The 19,362-nt window shown below is 45.1% G+C and overlaps 1 protein-coding gene and 1 long non-coding RNA gene across 2 annotated transcripts in view; both read right to left on the bottom strand.

Moving 5' to 3' along the window:
• Window positions 1-3,329, bottom strand: part of LOC140902316 (uncharacterized) — a 64,203-nt gene extending 60,874 nt beyond the window's left edge. Inside the window, exon 1 of the long non-coding RNA XR_012156052.1 lies at window positions 3,242-3,329. This is a non-coding gene — a long non-coding RNA (uncharacterized lncRNA). The remainder of the gene's footprint in view (window positions 1-3,241) is intronic.
• Window positions 3,330-14,632: 11,303 nt separating this feature from the next.
• Window positions 14,633-16,266, bottom strand: LOC140902306 (uncharacterized). Its single transcript, XM_073322258.1, has 2 exons — window positions 16,188-16,266; window positions 14,633-15,824 (listed from the first exon to the last, which is right to left on the bottom strand). Exon 2 carries the CDS (start codon window positions 15,811-15,813, stop codon window positions 14,716-14,718), a length of 1,098 nt encoding a protein of 365 aa, XP_073178359.1. The 5' UTR covers window positions 15,814-15,824; window positions 16,188-16,266; the 3' UTR covers window positions 14,633-14,715.
• Window positions 16,267-19,362: the final 3,096 nt, after the last annotated feature.

The raw sequence follows: 19,362 nt of genomic DNA, 5'->3' as shown, positions 1-19,362 counted from the left end.
TATTACTAATTAAGAGGTCTTTTGGTTTTTGGTCTCTTGTTTTTACTGTTTCTCTCCCCCTCTGTGTGAAACTTGCAAGCTGCTAATTGTGTTAGTACATCCTAAGACAGAGTCTGTTCTCAAAGCAATTCTTTGTAACAACAACTACTCACACAGAGAGAGACTCAAAGCGATACTTTGTAACAACAGAAACAGCACCCAGAGACTCCCCGCCCTTTTGTTATATTTATCTTGCTTTGTTAACAATTGTGATTAAAATAGAGATAGAGGATGTATGTGATGGATGCTTGGTGTGGATAATAAATGAATGATCAGGGAGGTGCCAGCCTAAGAATCCAGTGTCGATCGGCCTAAGAAGGTGTCAAGTGGAAACAACCAGTGGACCCCCGGAGGGCAGACTGGAATCCACCCAACAGCCTCAAGGATGGGAGAACCGAAGAACTAGATAACATCTGGCAGCACAGAGCCGTCAGGAATGTGCTATCTGCTGATTGATTCAGCAACAGCATGATGAAGCAATTCCCATAGCCTGGCATAGGAATAAATTCCTATAAAAATGGACTCTAGAAAGTGAGAACTTCGGGGTCTGATTCTGCAAACCAACTTCCAGCAGCATCGGATGAGCATCTGACAAGCCCCTGCTCCCTCCTCATGTCCAGGCCACCTGGCCAGTGCCTTGGCACGAGCAACTCTAAGGCTGGTAACTATAATAACAACCTTGCAGAACCTGTGTGTGTATGAATGAATAAATATGCGATTGAATGGAATGTTATAGCTATAACTAACTGCTTACTATGAGTCTTTCTGTATTCACAATAAATGTGCCATTTTGCCATATCCCATTTAATAAGATCCTGCTGGTTTGTATTTTATTGGTATAACATGTAAATGATGGTAACCACACTTTCACCCTTTGTCAATGGGACACTCCACATCCCAGGGGAGTGCCCTGTAGCTCCATATTCATGCGTATAAAGCAGGCCATGTGAGGTATCGTGGGGAAAGTTATGATCTGCTGAAACCCACTGTTCCATTTAAATATATTATTAATGCGCATGAAGTTATGAGAATTGTGTTGTATGAGTCACTAAAATAAACTGTGTGTTTGGGAAGCGCCTACATACTAGCTCCCCAAAAGACAGTAACCAGGGAGCTAACCAACGCCTGGGCGGGTGTCAAACAAACCATCATCCAGCAAGGGAGCTACAATGCAATGACTCACTTACACAAGGCCACACCAAGGGAATTGCTCAACCTTGCCTGGTGACTCAGCAATGCCCACCAGACATGCCTGGACTCATGTTGTTCAAGCACATGGGACTAAGGGTATAAAAGAGAACACAAGGGCCCCATGCCTGGCCTTTCTCCTGCCCCCACCTATGCTGCAAGCAACAAGGATGCTCAGAAGACTGAAGACTCCAACAGAGGAGACAGGCCCAGGCTTCAAGGGTGAAACCTGTGGACTATGAACTGCAATATGCAGTGGGGTGAGAAAAACTGCTTAATGTAGATGTTGTCCAGTCTAGTAGGGCTGAGAGTTTAGACTGCGTGCTTATATTTTATTTTATTTTGGTAACTAACTCTGACTTTTTGCCTGTTATTTATAATCACTTAAAATCTCTCTTTTGTAGTCAATACACTTATTTTACTGTTTAACTTTACCAGTGAGGTTGCCTGACGTGTGTGGTAAACCTGCTCAGGTTCACAAAGGCTGGGGTAGATCCACTTTCCACTGATGAAGTGGGGAACCAAGTAATAAACGTGCACTGCTTGTCTTGAGTGCCTGCCACACACTGAGTGCAGCAGCTTGGAAGGGAGGGAACATCGCACCCACTGCACAGAGCAGGAATGGGTGAGTTCTATGTGACTCTAAGGTGGATGAGCTAATGTCTTGCATTGGACAACTGTTGGTGAGCAAGACAAGCTTTCCATAAGCCCTCCCTCTTTTAAAAATGATGGGACCCTGGCCCCCAGCCCCCCCTGTTCTGGCAGCCCTTCGCTGAGTTGCTCCAACATCAGCACAGCAGCAGGAGCCATCCCACAGCTGGGGCAGGTCTAGGACCCAGACATCAAGCAAAAGTGCAGAGGCAGACAAATGCCGTAGACAATGAAGTGGCACAAAGTCCAAAGAAGGAGAAAATGAACTCAGGGACGCTAGAATAAGCAAAGTTTCTCATTAAAACTCATTAAAATTGATTTCCTACTGACAGCCAGGTATGTGATGCTACATTCTAGCAATCACTGCAACAGCAAGTGACAAGTCCCTATTTGGAAATAAATCTCTTACTTCTTCTTCTATGTGTTTATTCTCCTAGCCCTTCCACACACATTCTCCCTTTCTCTGAGGCTCCATTTTCCCAGATGCCATTGAAAATGTGCCTTCAAATAATTGAAAGCAGTGGAAAAGACAAATCCCCCAGCACTGGAGAACAGACAAGCAAAAACCTGAGATATCTAATGCAGCCCCCACCCCCACCCCCCTCTCCTCCCTGGAGTTTTATCCTGCTACAGTCACTGCAGCTCTGATCATCCTCTGTCGCACAGAAGCACCAGCCAATAGAAAAGGTGTGAATGTAAGCAAAACGTGTTGTTTGACCAACAGGATTCCACAAAATGCCATCACACACTGGCTCTAAAATAAGAGGAAGAACAACAATTTGCTTAGCAATAACTGATCAGTGAAGAGTGAGAAGGTGGTGGTGGCATGAGAGAGGAGGAAATCACCAGATCATAGGTCAGGGAGAACAACGGCAGAAGCACTGTGGCGTGTAGCAAGGACGGGAGGAAGATACACACAACCACACACTCGCTACTACTGTTTCTTGTGAGGCTATAAATCAGAATTATGGGCAAAATAAATGCTGAGAGCCTGTGTCGTTTTAAGAATTGTATAATAATGTACAGTACAAAAGGTCCCCAAATCACTCAACTATACTACGTTAACCTCTGTCAGGCAACATGGTTTAGCAGCACTATTAACATGTAAGTCTACTTTTAAACACCCCGGTAGGGTTAAAATATCTGTTAACTTTCCTACAGTACAGCACATTTCTCCACAAGCTTACACCAACCAGTTTACAGTCATTGCCTGTATTGCTTCATATGGAAACATTCAGACGCAGATACACGGTGACATTATATTTGTCCAATCAGCAGCATCCATTGTATTTTATAAAGCAGCCCAGTGCAAATAACGTATTGCTACTCACAATAATAAAAATAAAACCAGCTACCATCTTACCTTAAACATCAGCGAAGTAAACTCCGGCACCTGGACTTGGCACCATAAGCGTCAATGATCTGCTCAGGGTTAACGTCGCTGGTAAGGTCACTCTCTGTATGCAGTAAACACAAAGCTGACAGTCTCTCTTGACCCATTGTGGATCATCCCCAGCGCATGGCAGGAAACAACATCTCACATCCAGCTGTGCCAGCAGGTCAGGGCCAATTTCAACCGTTTTGTAAAATGTGGATAAAATGTTGTTGAAGCAGTTGCCTGCAGGCTCTCCAGCGTGATCTCTGGCAAACCCATCCTGAACCAACTGCAGTTCTGCGCGAGCGAGTGTGGAGTGTGGATTGAAAGGGCCCTTGCATATTGACAGAGCAGCCCAGCAATGCCACATCTGGATCACATGTTAGCCCTGCATCTGTGCTTTCAGCTATTTCCATGGATTGGGACAAAAACCTGCGATTACGTTCACCTAACAGTGTGTCCAACACAGGAAAATACAGCTGTCGGCCCCATTTTTCTTTAGCGCTCTTGTCATAAATATAAAGGGAAGGGTAATTACCTTTAAAATCCATCCTGACCAGAGGAAAAATCCTTTCACCTGTAAAGGGTTAAGAAGCTAAAGGTAACCTCGCTGGCACCTGACCAAAATGACCAATGAGGAGACAAGATTCAAAAGCTGGGAGGAGGGAGAAAAACAAAGGGTCTGTGCCTGTCTGTATGCTGCTTTTGCCGGGGACAGAACAGGAATGGAGTCTTAGAACTTAGTAAGTAATCTAGCTAGGTATGTGTTAGATTATGATTTCTTTAAATGGCTGAGAAAATAGCTGTGCTGAATAGAATAAATATTCCTGTCTGTATGTCTTTTTTGTAACTTAAGGTTTTGCCTAGAGGGATTCTCTATGTTTTGACTCTAATTACCCTGTAAGGTATTTACCATCCTGATTTTACAGAGGTGCTTCTTTTTTACTTCTATTAAAAGTCTTCTTGTAAGGAAACTGAATGCTTTTTCATTGTTCTAAGATCCAAGGGCTTGGGTCTGTGGTCACCTATGCAAATTGGTGAGGATTTTTACCAAACTTCCGCAGGAAGTGTGGTGCAAGGGTTGGGATGATTTTGGGGGGAAAGATGTTTCCAAACGACGTTTTCTCAGGAACCCAGATAAAGTTTGGTGGTGGCAGTGGAAGTCCAGTGGCAAAGGGTAAAATAGTTTGTACCTTGGGGAAGTTTTAACCTAAGCTGGTAAAAGTAAGCTTAGGAGGTTTTCATGCACGTCCCCACATCTGTACCCTAGAGTTCAGAGTGGGGAAGGAACCTTGACAGCTCTCCTTTTCGTTTGGCTGGTAGTCTCATTGTCTGAGTGTGCTTGTAACAACTGAACAGTCAAGGAAGGCTGTTTTTTTCATGGGTCGTTTATAACCATACTTTTCATCTACATCGGGGTGACAGGGACACCATGCAGCTCACAGAACTTCTGGGCTTCCTCCCAAACATCATCCCACTTAGTGCTGGTTCGCATACTAATGCGTTGACAGTTCTCTGACGTACACTGCAGGCCTGGGAAAGTGTCATGTCTTGTGGTTGCAGGGCTTTGTGTACTGCGTGACTCATACTAAGAGCGTGCTAAAAAAGGACTAAGCTCACAAAAATCTATTTTCTGCGCATTCTTCTACAAACCTGATGCTTCAATAAATCTTCGGCAGGGAGGCGCTGACAGTCCCAACAAACGGCTAAGCAGTGCTCTCATGTAGTTTTTTACAGCAGATACATTTTTCCATCTGCATGCCCATCTTGTGTTACTTAAAGTACACAATCCCAGTTTCACTCCAAGGGTCTTCTGGGCCTCCAAGTAAGCATGGTGCGTGCCACGCTGTGAAAAGAAGGTAAACAAGCCCGCTAGAGTGTAAGAATATCCTGCTGCTGTTTACTTTGCAAGCCTCAACTAAAGCCACAGTTGATTTATGAGCCATGTGGTGTGTATATATAGCAGTGGGTTGATCTTGCAGGATTTTTTGTCGTACACCACTTACATGACCTGCCATAACAGCAGGACCATCGTAACACTGTGCTACGACTGGCAAGTCTGCAATCCCCGAATCTTGTAAGAACTGCTTAACGTTGCAATAGATGGCATTAGCATCCTCTTGCTTAGAGCAATCAACAGATCCTAGAAATTGTTCCTTTATTTCCAGTTTTTCTGTGTATCTCACACAGCCTGTCATTTCTCCCTGTTTAAAACTACATGCTTTTGGCAACAAGAACAGTAACTAACCCATTCTCCTGTGTTTTTGGAACGATTGTGCTTTTCACAATCTCAGTAGCAATTTGTAAAAGCTCGTTGTGAGTCCCATGGCTGATGAGACTGAAAGAACCCCTCTTTATTTTTTTTGGCAAATGTTTCATCAGACTTTGAAAACAAATTGCATAATTCCAGAAAGTTTTCATGGTTTGCTGATTCTCTCTCATCACAATGCAATTTCTTGTTTAGCCAGGTAAAGCAGTATGTCAGTGATTTTTGCAGCCTACTCTCTGTTTTCATGTAACACCATCTTTTGAAAATTTGACAATTGTGTAACTTGAGAGACCGCTTCTTCTGACTCTTTGAAAAAAATGCCACCGTTCAGAACACAGCTTGTGTATGGCAGATCGTACTTTTCTGAAGCTTTTTTCTTATATTTTCCCATCCCTTACTCCAGTGTATGCAGGGTCTTTCAAACCACTGGAAAACTGTCTGCAAGGAAAGTAGAAAACTGCATCTGCCTGCTTACTGTATTCTAAAAATGAAAATGTCTTGCAATACTCTGATGTAAATGAATGACTGTGCTGACCAAAACCAGTTTTTGGATACTCAGGTAGAGGTTCTGATGGCCCTATTGCAGTTGTACCAAGGTCCAAAACAGGAGATTTAGCAAGGTTGTTGCTGTCAGAAACCACAGTACTCTTAGTATAGATGTAGTTTGGGGTGCAGGGAGGGGCATAGCCCCCCCAAACAGAGGCAAGGCATGGGGGAGGAGGGTCGCATGCCAATCCCCCCTGCCATTTCTGTGAGCATGAGCTGTCCTGCAAGGCTTTCTCTGCTCGTCCTGAGGGGGAGGAGAAGGAGGCTTTGTCATTCCCATACTGCACCCCCCACATCCTCCCTGGCACGTTTCGGCTTGCAGGATGGAGCAAGATGGAGCAGCTTTTCCCCTGCTCTCAGCTGGGGAACAGCTGATTGTGGCAGGTGGGAGGCGCTGGAAGGGAGCTGGAGGAGTTGATCGGCAGAGCCACTGGTGGGGTGGGGGGGTGGGGTGGGGGGAGCTGGCTGCCAGTGAGTGATAAGCACCCACTAATTTCTTTTCTGCACCTATGCCTGCAGCATGAACCCCCTGAGCCCAAGTCAGCTGGCATGGGTCACCTGTGGGTTTTCCTTTGCTATGCAGACTGAAGGAGAGTGAGCGCTCTCTGATGTGCGTTGTTCACCCACAGGTGATAGGGGTTTTTTGTCTTTTATCACTTTTTTGCATGAGTTCATTCAAGGGTGTAGTGATTGTCTGGGTTCACCCACATAGTTGTTATAGGGCCAAAAAGCTGTGGAAAAAGTTGAAGTACTCAAATGCTTTTTTTGCCTCAGTCTTCACAGACAAAGTCAGCCCCCAAACTGCTGCACTGGGCAGCACAGTAAGAACATAAGAAAGGCCAAACTGGGTCAGATCAAAGGTCCATCCAGCCCAATATCCTGTCTACTGACAGTGGCCAATGCCAGGTGTCCCAGAGGGAGTGAACCTAACAGGTAATGATCTAGTGATCTCTCTCCTGCCATCCATCTCCACCCTCTGACAAACAGAGGCTAGGGGCACCATTCCTTACCCATCCTGGCTAATAGCCATTAATGGACTTAGCCTCCATGAATTTATCCAGTTCTCTTTTAAACCCTGTTATAGTCCTAGCCTTCATAACCTCCTCAGGCAAGGAGTTCCACAGGTTGACTGTGCATTGAGTGAAGAAGAACTTCCTTTTATTTGTTTTAAACCAGCTCCCATTAATTTCATTTGGTGGCCCCTAGTTCTTATATTATGGGAACAAGTAAATAACTTTTTTTTATTCACTTTCTTCCCACCACTCATGATTTTATATACCTCTATCATATCCCCCCTTAGTTTCCTCTTTTCCAAGCTGACAAGTCCTAGACTCTTTAATCTCTTCTCATATGGGACCCGTTCCAAACCCCTAATCATTTTAGTTGCCCTTTTCTGAACCTTTTCTAATGCCAATATATCTTTTTTGAGATGAGGGGACCATATCTGTATGCAGTATTCAAGATGTGGGAGCACCATAGATTTTTATAAGGGCCATAAGATATTCTCCATCTTATTCTCTATCCCTTTTTTAATGATTCCTAACATCCCCTTTGCTTTTTTGACTATCCACCATGACTCCAAGATCTTTCTCCTGATTAGTTGTAGCTAAATTAGCCCCCATCATATTGTATGTACAGTTGGGGTTATTTTTTCCAATGTGCATTACTTTACATTTATCCACATTAAATTTCATTTGCCATTTTGTTGCCCAATCACTGAGTTTTGTGAGATCTTTTTGAAGTTCTTCACAGTCTGCTTTGGTCTGAACTATCTTGAGCAGTTTAGTATCATCTGCAAACTTTGCCACCTCCCTGTTTACCCCTTTCTCCAGATCATTTATGCATAAGTTGAATAGGATTGCTCCTAGGACTGAGCCTTGGGGAACACCACTAAGTACCCCTCTCCATTCTGAAAATTTACCATTTATTCTTACCCTTTGTTCCCTGTCTTTTAATCAATTCTCAATCCATGAAAGGATCTTCCCTCTTATCCCATGACAACTTAATTTACGTAAGAGCCTTTGGTTACCTAAGAGCCTTGTCAAAGGCTTTCGGGAAATCTAAGTACACTATGTCCACTGGATCCCCCTTGTCCACATGTTTGTTGACCCCCTCAAAGAACTTTAATAAATTAGTAAGACATGATCTCCCTTTACAGAAGCCATGTTGACTTTTGCGCAACAATTTATGTTCTTCTATGTGTCTGACAATTTTATTCTTTACTATTGTTTCAACTAATTTGCCCGGTACTGACGTTAGACTGACCGGTCTGTAATTGCCGGGATCACCTCTCTAGCCCTTCTTAAATATTGGCATTACATTAGCTATCTTCCAGTCACTGGGTACAGTAGCTGATTTAAAGGACAGGTTACAAACCATAGTTCACAGTTCTGCAATTTCACATTTGAGTTCTTTCAGGACTCTTGGGTGAATGCCATCTGGTCCCAGTGACTGGTTACTGTTAAGTTTCTCAATTAATTCCAAAACCTCCTCTACTGACACGTCAATCTGTGACAATTCCTCAGATTTGTCACCTACAAAATACAGCTTAGGTTTGGGAATCTCCCTAACATCCTCAGTCATGAAGACTGAAGGAAAGAATTAATTTAGTTTCTCTGCGATGACTTTATCGTCTTTAAGTGCTCCTTTTGTATCTCCATCGTCCAGGGGCCCCACTGGTTGTTTAGCAGGCTTCCTGCTACTGATGTACTTAAAAAACATTTTGTTATTACTTTTTGAGTTTTTGGCTAGCTGTTCTTCAAACTCCTTTTTGGCTTTTCTTATTATATTTTTACATTTAATTTGGCAGTGTTTATGCTCCTTTCTATTTACCTCACTAGGATTTGACTTCCACTTCTTAAAAGATGCCTTTTTATCTCTCACTGCTTCTTTTACGTGGCTGTTACATTTTTAGTTCTTTTACTGTGTTTTTTAATTTGGGGTATACATTTAAGTTGAGCCTCTATAAGGGTGTCTTTGAAAAGTGTCCATGCAGCTTGCAGGGATTTCACTCTAGTCACTGTACCTTTTAATTTCTGTTTAACTAACCTCCTCATTTCTGCATAGTTCCCCTTTCTGAAATTAAATGCCACAGTGTTGGGCTGTTGAGGTGTCCTTCCCACCGCAGGAATATTAAATGTTATTATATTATGGTCACTATTTCCAAGTGGTCCTGTTATAGTTACTTCTTGGACCAGATCCTGCGCTCCACTCAGGACTAGATCGAGAGTTGCCTCTCCCCTTGTGGGTTTCTGTACCAGCTGCTCCAAGAAGCAGTCATTTAAAGTATGGAGAAATTTTGTCTCTGCATTTCGTCCTGAGGTGACATGTACCCAGTCAATATGGAGATAATTGAAATCCCCCACTATTATTGAGTCTTTTATGTTGATAGCCTCTCTAATCTCCCTTAGCATTTCATCATCACTATCACTGTCCTGGTCAGGTGGTCAGTAATATATCCCTACTGTTATATTCTTATTAGAGCATGGAATTACTATCCATAGAGATTCTATGGAACATGTGGATTCATTTAAGATTTTTATTTCATTTGATTCTATATTTTCTTTCACATATAATGCCACTCCCCTCCTCCCCCTCCCCGCATGACCTGTTCTGTCCTTCCGATAGATTTTGTACTCCGGAATGATTGTGTCCCATTGATTGTCCTCACTCCACCAGGTTTCTGCGATGCCTATTGTATCAATATCCTCCTTTAACACGAGGCACTCTAGTTCACCCATCTTATTATTTAGACTTCTAGCATTTGTGTACAAGCACTTTAAAAACTTGTCATGGTTTATCTGTCTGCCCTTTTCTGATGTGTCAGATTCTTTATGTGAATGTTTCTCATCTGATCTGGCCCATACTTTGTCCTCTTTCATCCTCTCCTCCTGACTAAAACCTAGAGAATCTCTATCAATTGACTCTCCTCTGAGAGAAGTCTCTGTCCGATCCACATGCGCCTCTGCAGCTTCCCCCCCATCTCCAGCAGCATCGATTATCAGTATGAAAGGTTTTCTCCCCCCCCCCCCCCCGCTCTCCTGCTGGTAATAGCTCATCTTAAGTGATCACTCTCCTTACAGTGTGTATGATAACACCCATTTTTTTCATGTTCTGCTTGTATATAAATCTCCTCACTGTATTTTCCACTGATTGCATGCGATGAAGTAAGCTGTAGCTCACGAAAGCTTATGCTCAAATAAATTGGTTAGTCTCTAAGGTGCCATAAGTCCTCCTTTTCCTTTTGATACAGTCTCCCACAGTATTCTTGCCAGGAAGTTAAAGAAGTATGGATTGGATGAATGGACTATAAGGTGGATAGAAAGCTGGCTAAATCGTCAGGCTCAACGGGTAGTGATCAACGGCTCCATGTCTAGTTGGCAACTGGTATCAAGCGGAGTCTGACCTGGGGCCAGTTTTGTTCACCATCTTTATTAATGATCTGGATGATGGGATGAATTGCACCCTCAGCAAGTTTGCAGAGGACTCTAAGATGTGGGGAGAGGTAGATATACTGGAGGGTAGGGATAGGGTCCAGAGTGACCTAGGCAAATCGGAGGACTGGGCCAGAAAAAAATCTGATGAGGTTCAACAAGGACAAGTGCAGAGTCCTGCACTTAGGAAGGAAGAATCCCAGGCACTGCTACAGGCTGGGGACCGACTGGCTAAGCGGCAGTTCTGCAGAAAAGGACCTTGGGATTACAGTGGACAAGTAGCTGGATATGAGTCAGCAGTGTGCCTTTGTTGCCAAAAAGACTAATGGCACATTGGGCTGCATTAGTAGGAGCATTGCCAGCAGACCAAGGAAAATGATTATTCCCCTCTATTCAGCACTGGTGAGGCCACACATGGAGTATTGTGTCCAGTTTTGGGCCCTCCACTACAGAAGGGATGTGGACAAATTGGAGAAAGTCCAGTGGAGGGCAACAAAAATTATTAGGGGGCTGGGGCACATGACTTACAAGGAGAAGCTGAGGGAACTGGGGTTATTTAACCTGCAGAAGAGAAGAGTGAGGGGGGATTTGATAGCAGCCTTCAGCTACCTGAAGGTGGGTTCCAAAGAGGCTGGAGCTCGGCTGTTCTCAGTGGTGGCAGATGACAGAACAAGGAGCAATGGTCTAAAGTTGCAGTGGGGGAGGTCTAGGTTGGACATTAGGAAAAACTATTTCACAAGGAGGGTGGTGAAGCACTGGAATGGGTTACCTAGAGAGGTGGTGGAATCTCTATCCTTAGAGGATTTTAAGGCGCAGCTTGACAAAGCCCTGGCTGGGATGATTTAGGTGGGGTCGGTCCTGCTTTGAGCAGAGGGTTGGACTAGATGACCTCCTGTGGTCTCTTCCAACCCTAATCTTCTATGATTCAATTATCTCAAAACATTTATATTTATCTAAAGTTAAGAAATGGTTTTGCGGGATCAGCATCCAGGTTTCTGGGGGGGCCCACCTTCAATATAGCTGCCGCGGAACTTAGCTGTCAGATCCTTGCCCAAAGAAAGCTTCCTCGGACTGTTCTTTCACCTAATCTTTATTAGCTAACTTCAAACAATGCACATAACCTCTAGTGACCCCTAATGGGTCACCAATTCTCCTACTTTCAGCAAAACTACTCATTATCTCTTATCATCAAAACATTTTTATTCATAACTAAACTTACATCTTGATGGTGTCAGAGGTGCTCAAGACCAAGTTCGGTCGTCCAAACATTCCTGCTATTCTTACAATAGTCACTTCTTATCCTGTCCTCTCATTCTGATAGCAAAACAGAAAACATGCAGTTACTTGGCCTTGCCTCTCAGGGCCTAAGATTTTCCTAGCTATGTCATGTTTTTTTTGAGCTGGGAGTGGCTAATCATACAAAATTGCTGACTGCAGTTTGGTCAAATTCTGGGGTAACACACAGGAATATCAAATTCCAGGATAACACTCCAGCTCTCTGAAGTCCCCTTGTTCTCTCCTGGGAGGGCTCATAGGGGACACTCTGAAGAGAGGAACCAGCCAGTCAGAGCAGAAGCAGCAAAATAAGAGATTTCTGGTGATTCAGACCCTTTTTTGACTGGGCTTCCTCTGCCCTGTGCTGAGGGCTTGTTTGAGCCCTCAGTCCTTCTACCTCTTTCAACTCCCTCCCAATCTCTTCACCTCCCCGTCACGTGTCTTACCCTGTTCTCCACACCCCTTCCCCCCTCATCCCATCCGTTCAATGTCCCTGTCCCTCGCCTTTAGCTGGTCACATTGTAATTCAACCCAGCAAAAAGAAAAAACAGGGACATTAACATGCCAGTTGCTGCCCTCACGTTGTTTGCTCTGCTGGTACGGTCTACCCTTCCTCTGCCCGGCCTGGCTGGCTTGTCAGCTCTTCAAGCCTAGGGCTGTTCGGCGTTTGTACTGCACTTAGAACAACAGGGACACAGTCTGTGACTGGGGCTGCGAGGGCTACGGTTATATAGACATTGTAGCAATTAATGAATTGCTCCCCTGCACGGTTTGCTACTTTGCCGTTACGAGCACTCCCAAGTTTAAACTCCAAAAACATGTATGAAAATTATCAATTTTTAAAGAGCGAATGTAAAAAAAAAATGTCACTGCTTCCAGTCTCCTTCTGCAGCTCCGTACGTCACTTCAGATGGGGATCAGCTGCCTTGTCCGGGCCTAGGGATGCACTGTGGCTTGAGAACACAGCCCTGGAGTGGGGGTGTGGAGATGGACCATCCTGTGTGGCTCAGTAAAGCCCCTCAGCCTCTACAGTCTAGATTTGAAAACACTTTGGAAGGCTCCCCCAATTATGAGGTAACTGTTGTTCCCTGTACCCCTCCCTATCTTGGGTATCCCTTTTGCCATGATCTGGCCATGCGTCTTCCCTTTTCTTAACACCAGCTCCTACTCCCTGGCCCTGACTTTGCCCCCCGTCTCCCAGGCCTCCACCTGTTTGACACACCTGCATAGTAAGCTTGCCTCCCCTACACAAATTCTGCCCAACCCTCCCTTCTGATTTGCCCCTTTTCACAGCCCCATTTTCAGCAAGGAGCAGATTCTGCTGGCAGCAAGGGCTGAGGGAGGCCAGTGGCTTCAGCAGCTGCTATTGAGCCGGCTTCCCATCTGCAAACAATCCCAGATCAGTAGGAAGAAAACCTAGCCGAGGCTTTGCCAATAGACAGAAATGGATTTATACTCCAAACGCTCACATTGCATTTGGGATCCATTCAAATTCCCCTCCCAGATCTGTGACACTTTCATCTCCAGCCCTAAATTAGTATATTTTAAGACCAAAGAAATCAAAGTGTGCTTCCCAAGCACAGAGAGCTGAGAACGCTGCATCACATGACACTTGGGGAGGTGTAGAACGTGGAGAAGATAAACCCCAAGTAGCTCAGCAAGAAGGCAACACTGCTGGGGTGACGAGGAAGGTGGGAATCCCCATCATCTTCAGGTGTCCCAGCGGCTGAAAAAACACTTTTCCCCCTCCTTCTGCTCTTTATTACATTTAAATATATTTACATGAAAAAAAATGGTACACGAATAACTGCTCCTCAGCAGAACCCAGTGCAATGTGAGAAGACCTGAGAATGAGACAATCTGTCCGCAGTCAGGGAACTGGGTAACTAACAATCACTTTTCCCTAGAAAGAAGAGTATAAATGTGATGCTGCAAGTTTGTTTAGACTAGGAAAAGTGATGGAGGTTATGTCAAGTCACCAAGAAACATAGTGGATTAGCCCAGTGACTGTATGTGGACTATTTTTTTATTGCAATAGTTGTGTTTTACATCAGAATAGCTAACGCTAGCTAGCTCACTCCATGGAAAATCGTAATGGGGACAAAGCCCAGGTAGATTTAACCTCAGTGTAGCTAGTTGAGGTCACCCCTGTTTTCCCCACCTGGAGCTGATGGATATTCCTGTTGGAGGGGGACACATTGCCATGACCTAGGAGTTGATAAAAAGGACCATGGGATTCACCTTAACGAAGGGTGAGCTGCCAAAGGGAAAAGAGGGCAATTCAATGGAGGAAGCTGAGAGACCACGGTGATACAAATGCTGCAAACAGCCTTCACGTTAACAATGTGGGAATCAGCAAAAGTACAAAAAGGTGAAAAAAACCCTTTTCTCTGTCTTAGACAATTTTAAAAAGAACAGTACTTGTGGCACCTTAGAGACTAACAAATTTATTAGAGCATAAGCTTTCGTGAGCTACAGCTCACTTCATCAGATGTAGCTCACGAAAGCTTATGCTCTAAAAAATTTGTTGGTCTCTAAGGTGCCACAAGTCCTCCTTTTCTTTTTATGGATACAGACTAACAAGGCTGCTACTCTGAAATTAGAGGTTTCAGAGTAGCAGCCGTGTTAGTCTGTATCCGCAAAAAGAAAAGGAGGACTTGTGGCACCTTAGAGACTAACAAATTTATTTGAGCATAAGCTTTCGTGAGCTACAGCTCACTTCATTGGATGCATTCAGTGGATGCATCTGATGAAGTGAGCTGTAGCTCACGGAAGCTTATGCTCAAATAAATTTGTTAGTCTCTAAGGTGCCACAAGTACTCCTTTTCTTTTTTCTGAAATTAGACAATTTTGTTATGGTGTTTCTCTCCATTGCAGCTTCTCTGCTGGTAAATAAGGGCTGAGCTCTGATGGACGCATTTCCCACACTCAGAGCATTCCTAGGGCCTCTCTCTTGTGTGGATCCTTTGATGTTTAATAAGGTGTGAGCTCTGACTGAAGGTTTTTCCACAGTCACAGCATACATAGGGTCTCTCTCCTGTGTGGATCCTCTGATGTGCAATAAGGTGTGAACTCAGAATGAAGGTTTTCCCACACTCGCAGCACTCATAGGGTCTCTCCCCTGTGTGGATCCTCTGATGTTTAATAAGGTCTGAGCAGTAAATGAAGTTTTTCCCACAGTCACAGCATCTGTAAGGTCTTTCTCCTGTATGGATCCTTTGATGTGTAACAAGGGCTGAGCTCTGACTGAAGTTTGTCCCGCAGTCAGAGCATTCATAGGGCCTTTCTCCTGTGTGGATCCTCTGATGTGTAATAAGGGCAGAACTCTGGGTGAAGTTTTCCCCACACTTGCAGCACTCATAGGGTTTCTCCCCTGTGTGGATTCTGTGATGTTTAATAAGGTCTGACTGGGAACTGAAGTTTTTCCCACAGTCACAGCATCTGTAGGGTCTCTCTCCTGTATGGATCCTCTGATGTACAACGAGGGCTGAGCTATGATTGAAGGTTTTCCCACACTCACAGCATTCATAGGGTCTCTCCCCTGTATGGATTCTTTGATGTGTAATAAGGTTTGATCTCTCCTTGAAGCTTTTTCCGCACTGATGGCATTCATAGGGGCACTCTTCTGTGTGGATTCTCTGATGTGTAAGAAGGTGTGAGCGCTGAGTGAAGCTTTTCCGACACTGACAGCATGCATAGGGTCTCTCTCCAGTATGGATTCTCTTATGCCTAATAAGGTGTGAGTGGCTGTGGAAGTTTTTCCCACACTCGGAGCATGTGTTATTTCTCTCTCCCACAGGGATGCTCTGCTGGGCTTTGGTTTCCTTGAGCCCCTTCTGAGTTCCCTCATAATTAATAGATTTACCAACTTTCTCCCTTGACTGGTTTTCCTGCCACTTCTCTGACTTGTGCTGACACTCACAGGCTTTTCCCTGCTCATGATTCTGGGACACATTCCCTTTGGATCTGACCGCATGTGGTTGCATTTGCTCAGCCTCTTCCTGCTGAGGATTCTGCTCCTTCTTCTCACTCACCATCTTGCCACCTGCTGGGACAGAAGAAAAGAGACACCTCTGAAAAAGGGAAGGAAACATGGAGAACAAAAATAACAGCCAGAGAGATGGTGGAACATATTAGGGACTGCATTCCCACAAACTCTTCCCCACAGGGTAGCGAGGAGGGGATCAATTCTGTCTCCATATCCCACCCACACATTCCAGGGAAGAGGGGGAATGGAGGGAGCTATTGCCAGGGGTCAGTCAGGAAGGGTAGAGAGTCATGAGCAATATGTAGTGAGATGATATGATGCCTGCTAGGAACAATCCTGAACTTAGAGGGTTCACAAGGGCTTTGCAGGAAAGCCCAGCTGTTCCCTGCTGGCCCTGGCAGGTGTTCAGCTGGTTCTCCTCACTTTGGCAAGTGGCTCCCAGGATCTCTCTTTCCTCAGAGCCCTGGAGATCTAGAACCCACGGCTCTTCCCCTCGTTCCAGATGGGTGATCATATCAGGTTTGGAAGCTGCAAACCCTGCTCAATGGAAAGAGAAATGAATTCATGTGAATTCATGGGACATTTGTCACCAAAAAAAGTTCCATTATTTTAACCCCAGCCCATTTTAACGGAGTAAAATCCCAGGACACCCTACTTATGAGGGATTTAACTAACCCCACCTCCACTCACTGGAGGGGGGGGACAGGGGATGGGACGACACGACACACAGCCAGATATTCAGCATCAAAGGGGCTCCTGAAACCCAGAGAAGGTGACTCCGTTTCCCAGGAAGGGAAGACTCCAGCCAGAGGAGAAGTCCCCCTGGACCTACTTCTCACTGACACAGAGAGGCCCAGATGCACTGCAGGAGCGGGAAAGACATGAGGCCTGACACTTGAGCAGGGGCAGTCAGAGACATCAGGTAGGGGACAGAGGTGCAGTTAGCACTCTCACTTGCTACGACACCCATTCTCCAGTCCTCCCCACTGCCTTGCACCCAAGCAGCACCCACTCTTTTTCTCTTCTCCCCTCCCATTGAGCAGAGCCCTCCTCACTCCCAGGTCTCCCAAATGTTCTGCCCCCAACCATGTTCCACAACCCCCATTCCCCCGCACTGTCCCAAATGTTCCTTGCTCCTGACTCCCCAGGGCTCCTGCCAAACAAGCGTCCCTTCCCTTCCCTCCCTCCTGTTGCTGGTGCATCCACTCCTTGGCACCTACTCTCCCCGTACTCCATCTAGCACCAACCCTTCCAGCTCCTTGAGCTCCATTTCGTCCAGCCCTCCCCACATCCCAACTCCCTACAGCAGCTGCTCCATCGCATCCCCACCCCATCCCGCTGCCCCCAGCCCTCCCGACTCACAGGAGCTCTTTGCCCCAAACCTTCCCCTCCCTGGTTCTTCTATTATGCTAAGTTTCTAAGGAGTATCTTAGAAATATGAGTGGGTATGTATTACTGTGGGATTGGCTGTAACATCTTTGGGGACTTTTTGAATTTATGTGCTAGGCCCCTGGCTCCCAACCTTTCCAGACTACTGTACCCCTTTCAGGAGCCTGATTTGTCTTGTGTAGCCCAGGTTTCACCTCACTTAAAAACTACTTGCTTACAAAATCAGGCATAAAAATGCAAAGGGTCACAGCACACTATTTCTGAAAAATGGCTTACTTCTCATTTTTACCATATAATTCTAAAATACATCAACTGGAATATAAATATTGTACTCACATTTCAGTGTATAGTATATAGAGCAGTATAAACAAGTCTTTGTCTGTATGAAATTTTAGTCTGTACTGACTTCGCTAGTGCTTTTTCTGTAGTCTGTTGTAAAACTAGGCAAATGTCTAGACGAGTTGATGTACCCCCTGGAAAACCTCTGTGTACTCCCAGGGATCTGTGTATGCCTGGTTGAGAACCACTGTGCTAGGCAAGCAAAGTTAAGTGGGATTCCTAGGAAATACTTGCGGGGTGGGGAAAGCAACTTCTCACCTTCAGACTAAACCTTTTCAAGCTGTACCCTGAGGAGAAACCCATTGCCGGCTGAGCACCTGGTACATGAAGCCAAGTTCAGAGGCCCAAACTGGACAAAAGGTGGCTCTCAGAGGCCTGGTGGTGCTTGTTCTGAGCTAAGAACTCTTATGTGACCACAGAAAAAAAACCTTTGAGGCATTTGAAGGTCTGTTCAAATGCCAGAACCTTTGATGGAGTTGGGTGAACTCTGGTAAGCTTATTGGCCTGTGTGCTAGTTCTTTTCTTGTTTTTAGTATGTTTTCTCTGTAATGCTTTACCTTAAGAATAAATGCTGGCTTGGAAAGGGCTGTGTGGTACCTTAACCGGGGGCAGTTACGCTGTTCATAGCCTCTGCGAAAGGAAGGCAAAGAAGGCCTGCTGAAGAAGTCTACTTTGCTGGGGAATTTACATTGTAGGCAGGGAGTTAAGCAGCCTGGAAGTACCCCAGTCTGGAGGGAGAGAGATGTGGGTCTCTGCCCAAGAAAGGTGATGGCAGGGGAGCCTGAGATTGGGTGTCCTTGCTGGACCATAAAGGGGGAATACAGGTGCAGTTATCCTGAATAGAGATGGGGAAGCACAAGGAACCAATGAGACAACATTGGTCATCATGAGAGGCAGCACCCCAGCACCCCAACAGTTCTCACGTGTTTGAAGGCTTCATGGAAAAGAGGAGTTGTACAGAGGGATAGGAAAGAGGATAATGAGGTAACTATGGATGTTTATGGAGTTCCTCCAAGGAGGAAGGGGCAACCTGGGAGAAAGCACAGAATCATAGAAATGTAGGGATGGAAGGAACCCCAAGAAATCATCAAGTCCAGCCCTCTGAGATGTGACAGGACCAATTCAACCTACACCATTTGGCACCGGTATTTGTCCAACCTGTTTTTAGAAATCTTCAGCGATGGGCAACCTGCAACCTCCCTTGTGTCAGAGAGAGAGAGCCTGGATCACTGGGCTTGGCGCAAGATCTGAGACCTGAACCAGAGGCTGTGAACCAAAGTCAGGCCACGTAGTAAAGCAGATGCTTCCAAGTTCACTGTCCGATACATGCACTGGGCGACATTGTTGCTAGTGCACTAGGCACTAGATATTTACGTAAATATATTCCAGCTAGTACAGCTACATCCCAATCTAGTAAAAGAGGAGGTGGTTTGACAGAATAATGAATAGGGATGTTTTGTCCAAGATACTAGGAACAAAGGGAGGTAACAAAGCAGATGTCATGGAACATGTAAGATGGTATGTAAGTTGTTTATTCTCAGTCTATAAATGTAGGGGTACCTTGACTTAACCCTTTGTCCAGCCTTGAGAGCTGAGTCCTTGCCACTGGACACTCATGTGTTACTGTACCCATAGACGTTGATCCGAGAAGCTAATATTGTGTCTTGAGGGCAGTAGAACTGGTGGATCGCCTTCACCACCGAACCAAGTCTGTGGTCTTTCTGGGTAACATTTATCGAGATCTACTGCTTCCCTTCATCCACTAGGCCAGTAACCTTGTCAAAGAAGGAAATTAGGTTGGTTTGCTACAATTTGTTCTTGACAAATCTATGCTGGCTATAACTTACCACATTACTATCCTCTAGGTATT

The sequence above is a fragment of the Lepidochelys kempii genome, chromosome 23 (genome assembly GCF_965140265.1).
Source record: "Lepidochelys kempii isolate rLepKem1 chromosome 23, rLepKem1.hap2, whole genome shotgun sequence".
In the NCBI taxonomy this organism is placed as follows: Eukaryota; Metazoa; Chordata; order Testudines; family Cheloniidae; genus Lepidochelys; species Lepidochelys kempii.
Note: the sequence above shows the minus strand (reverse complement) of the source record. Positions and strands in the feature narration are given on the sequence as shown.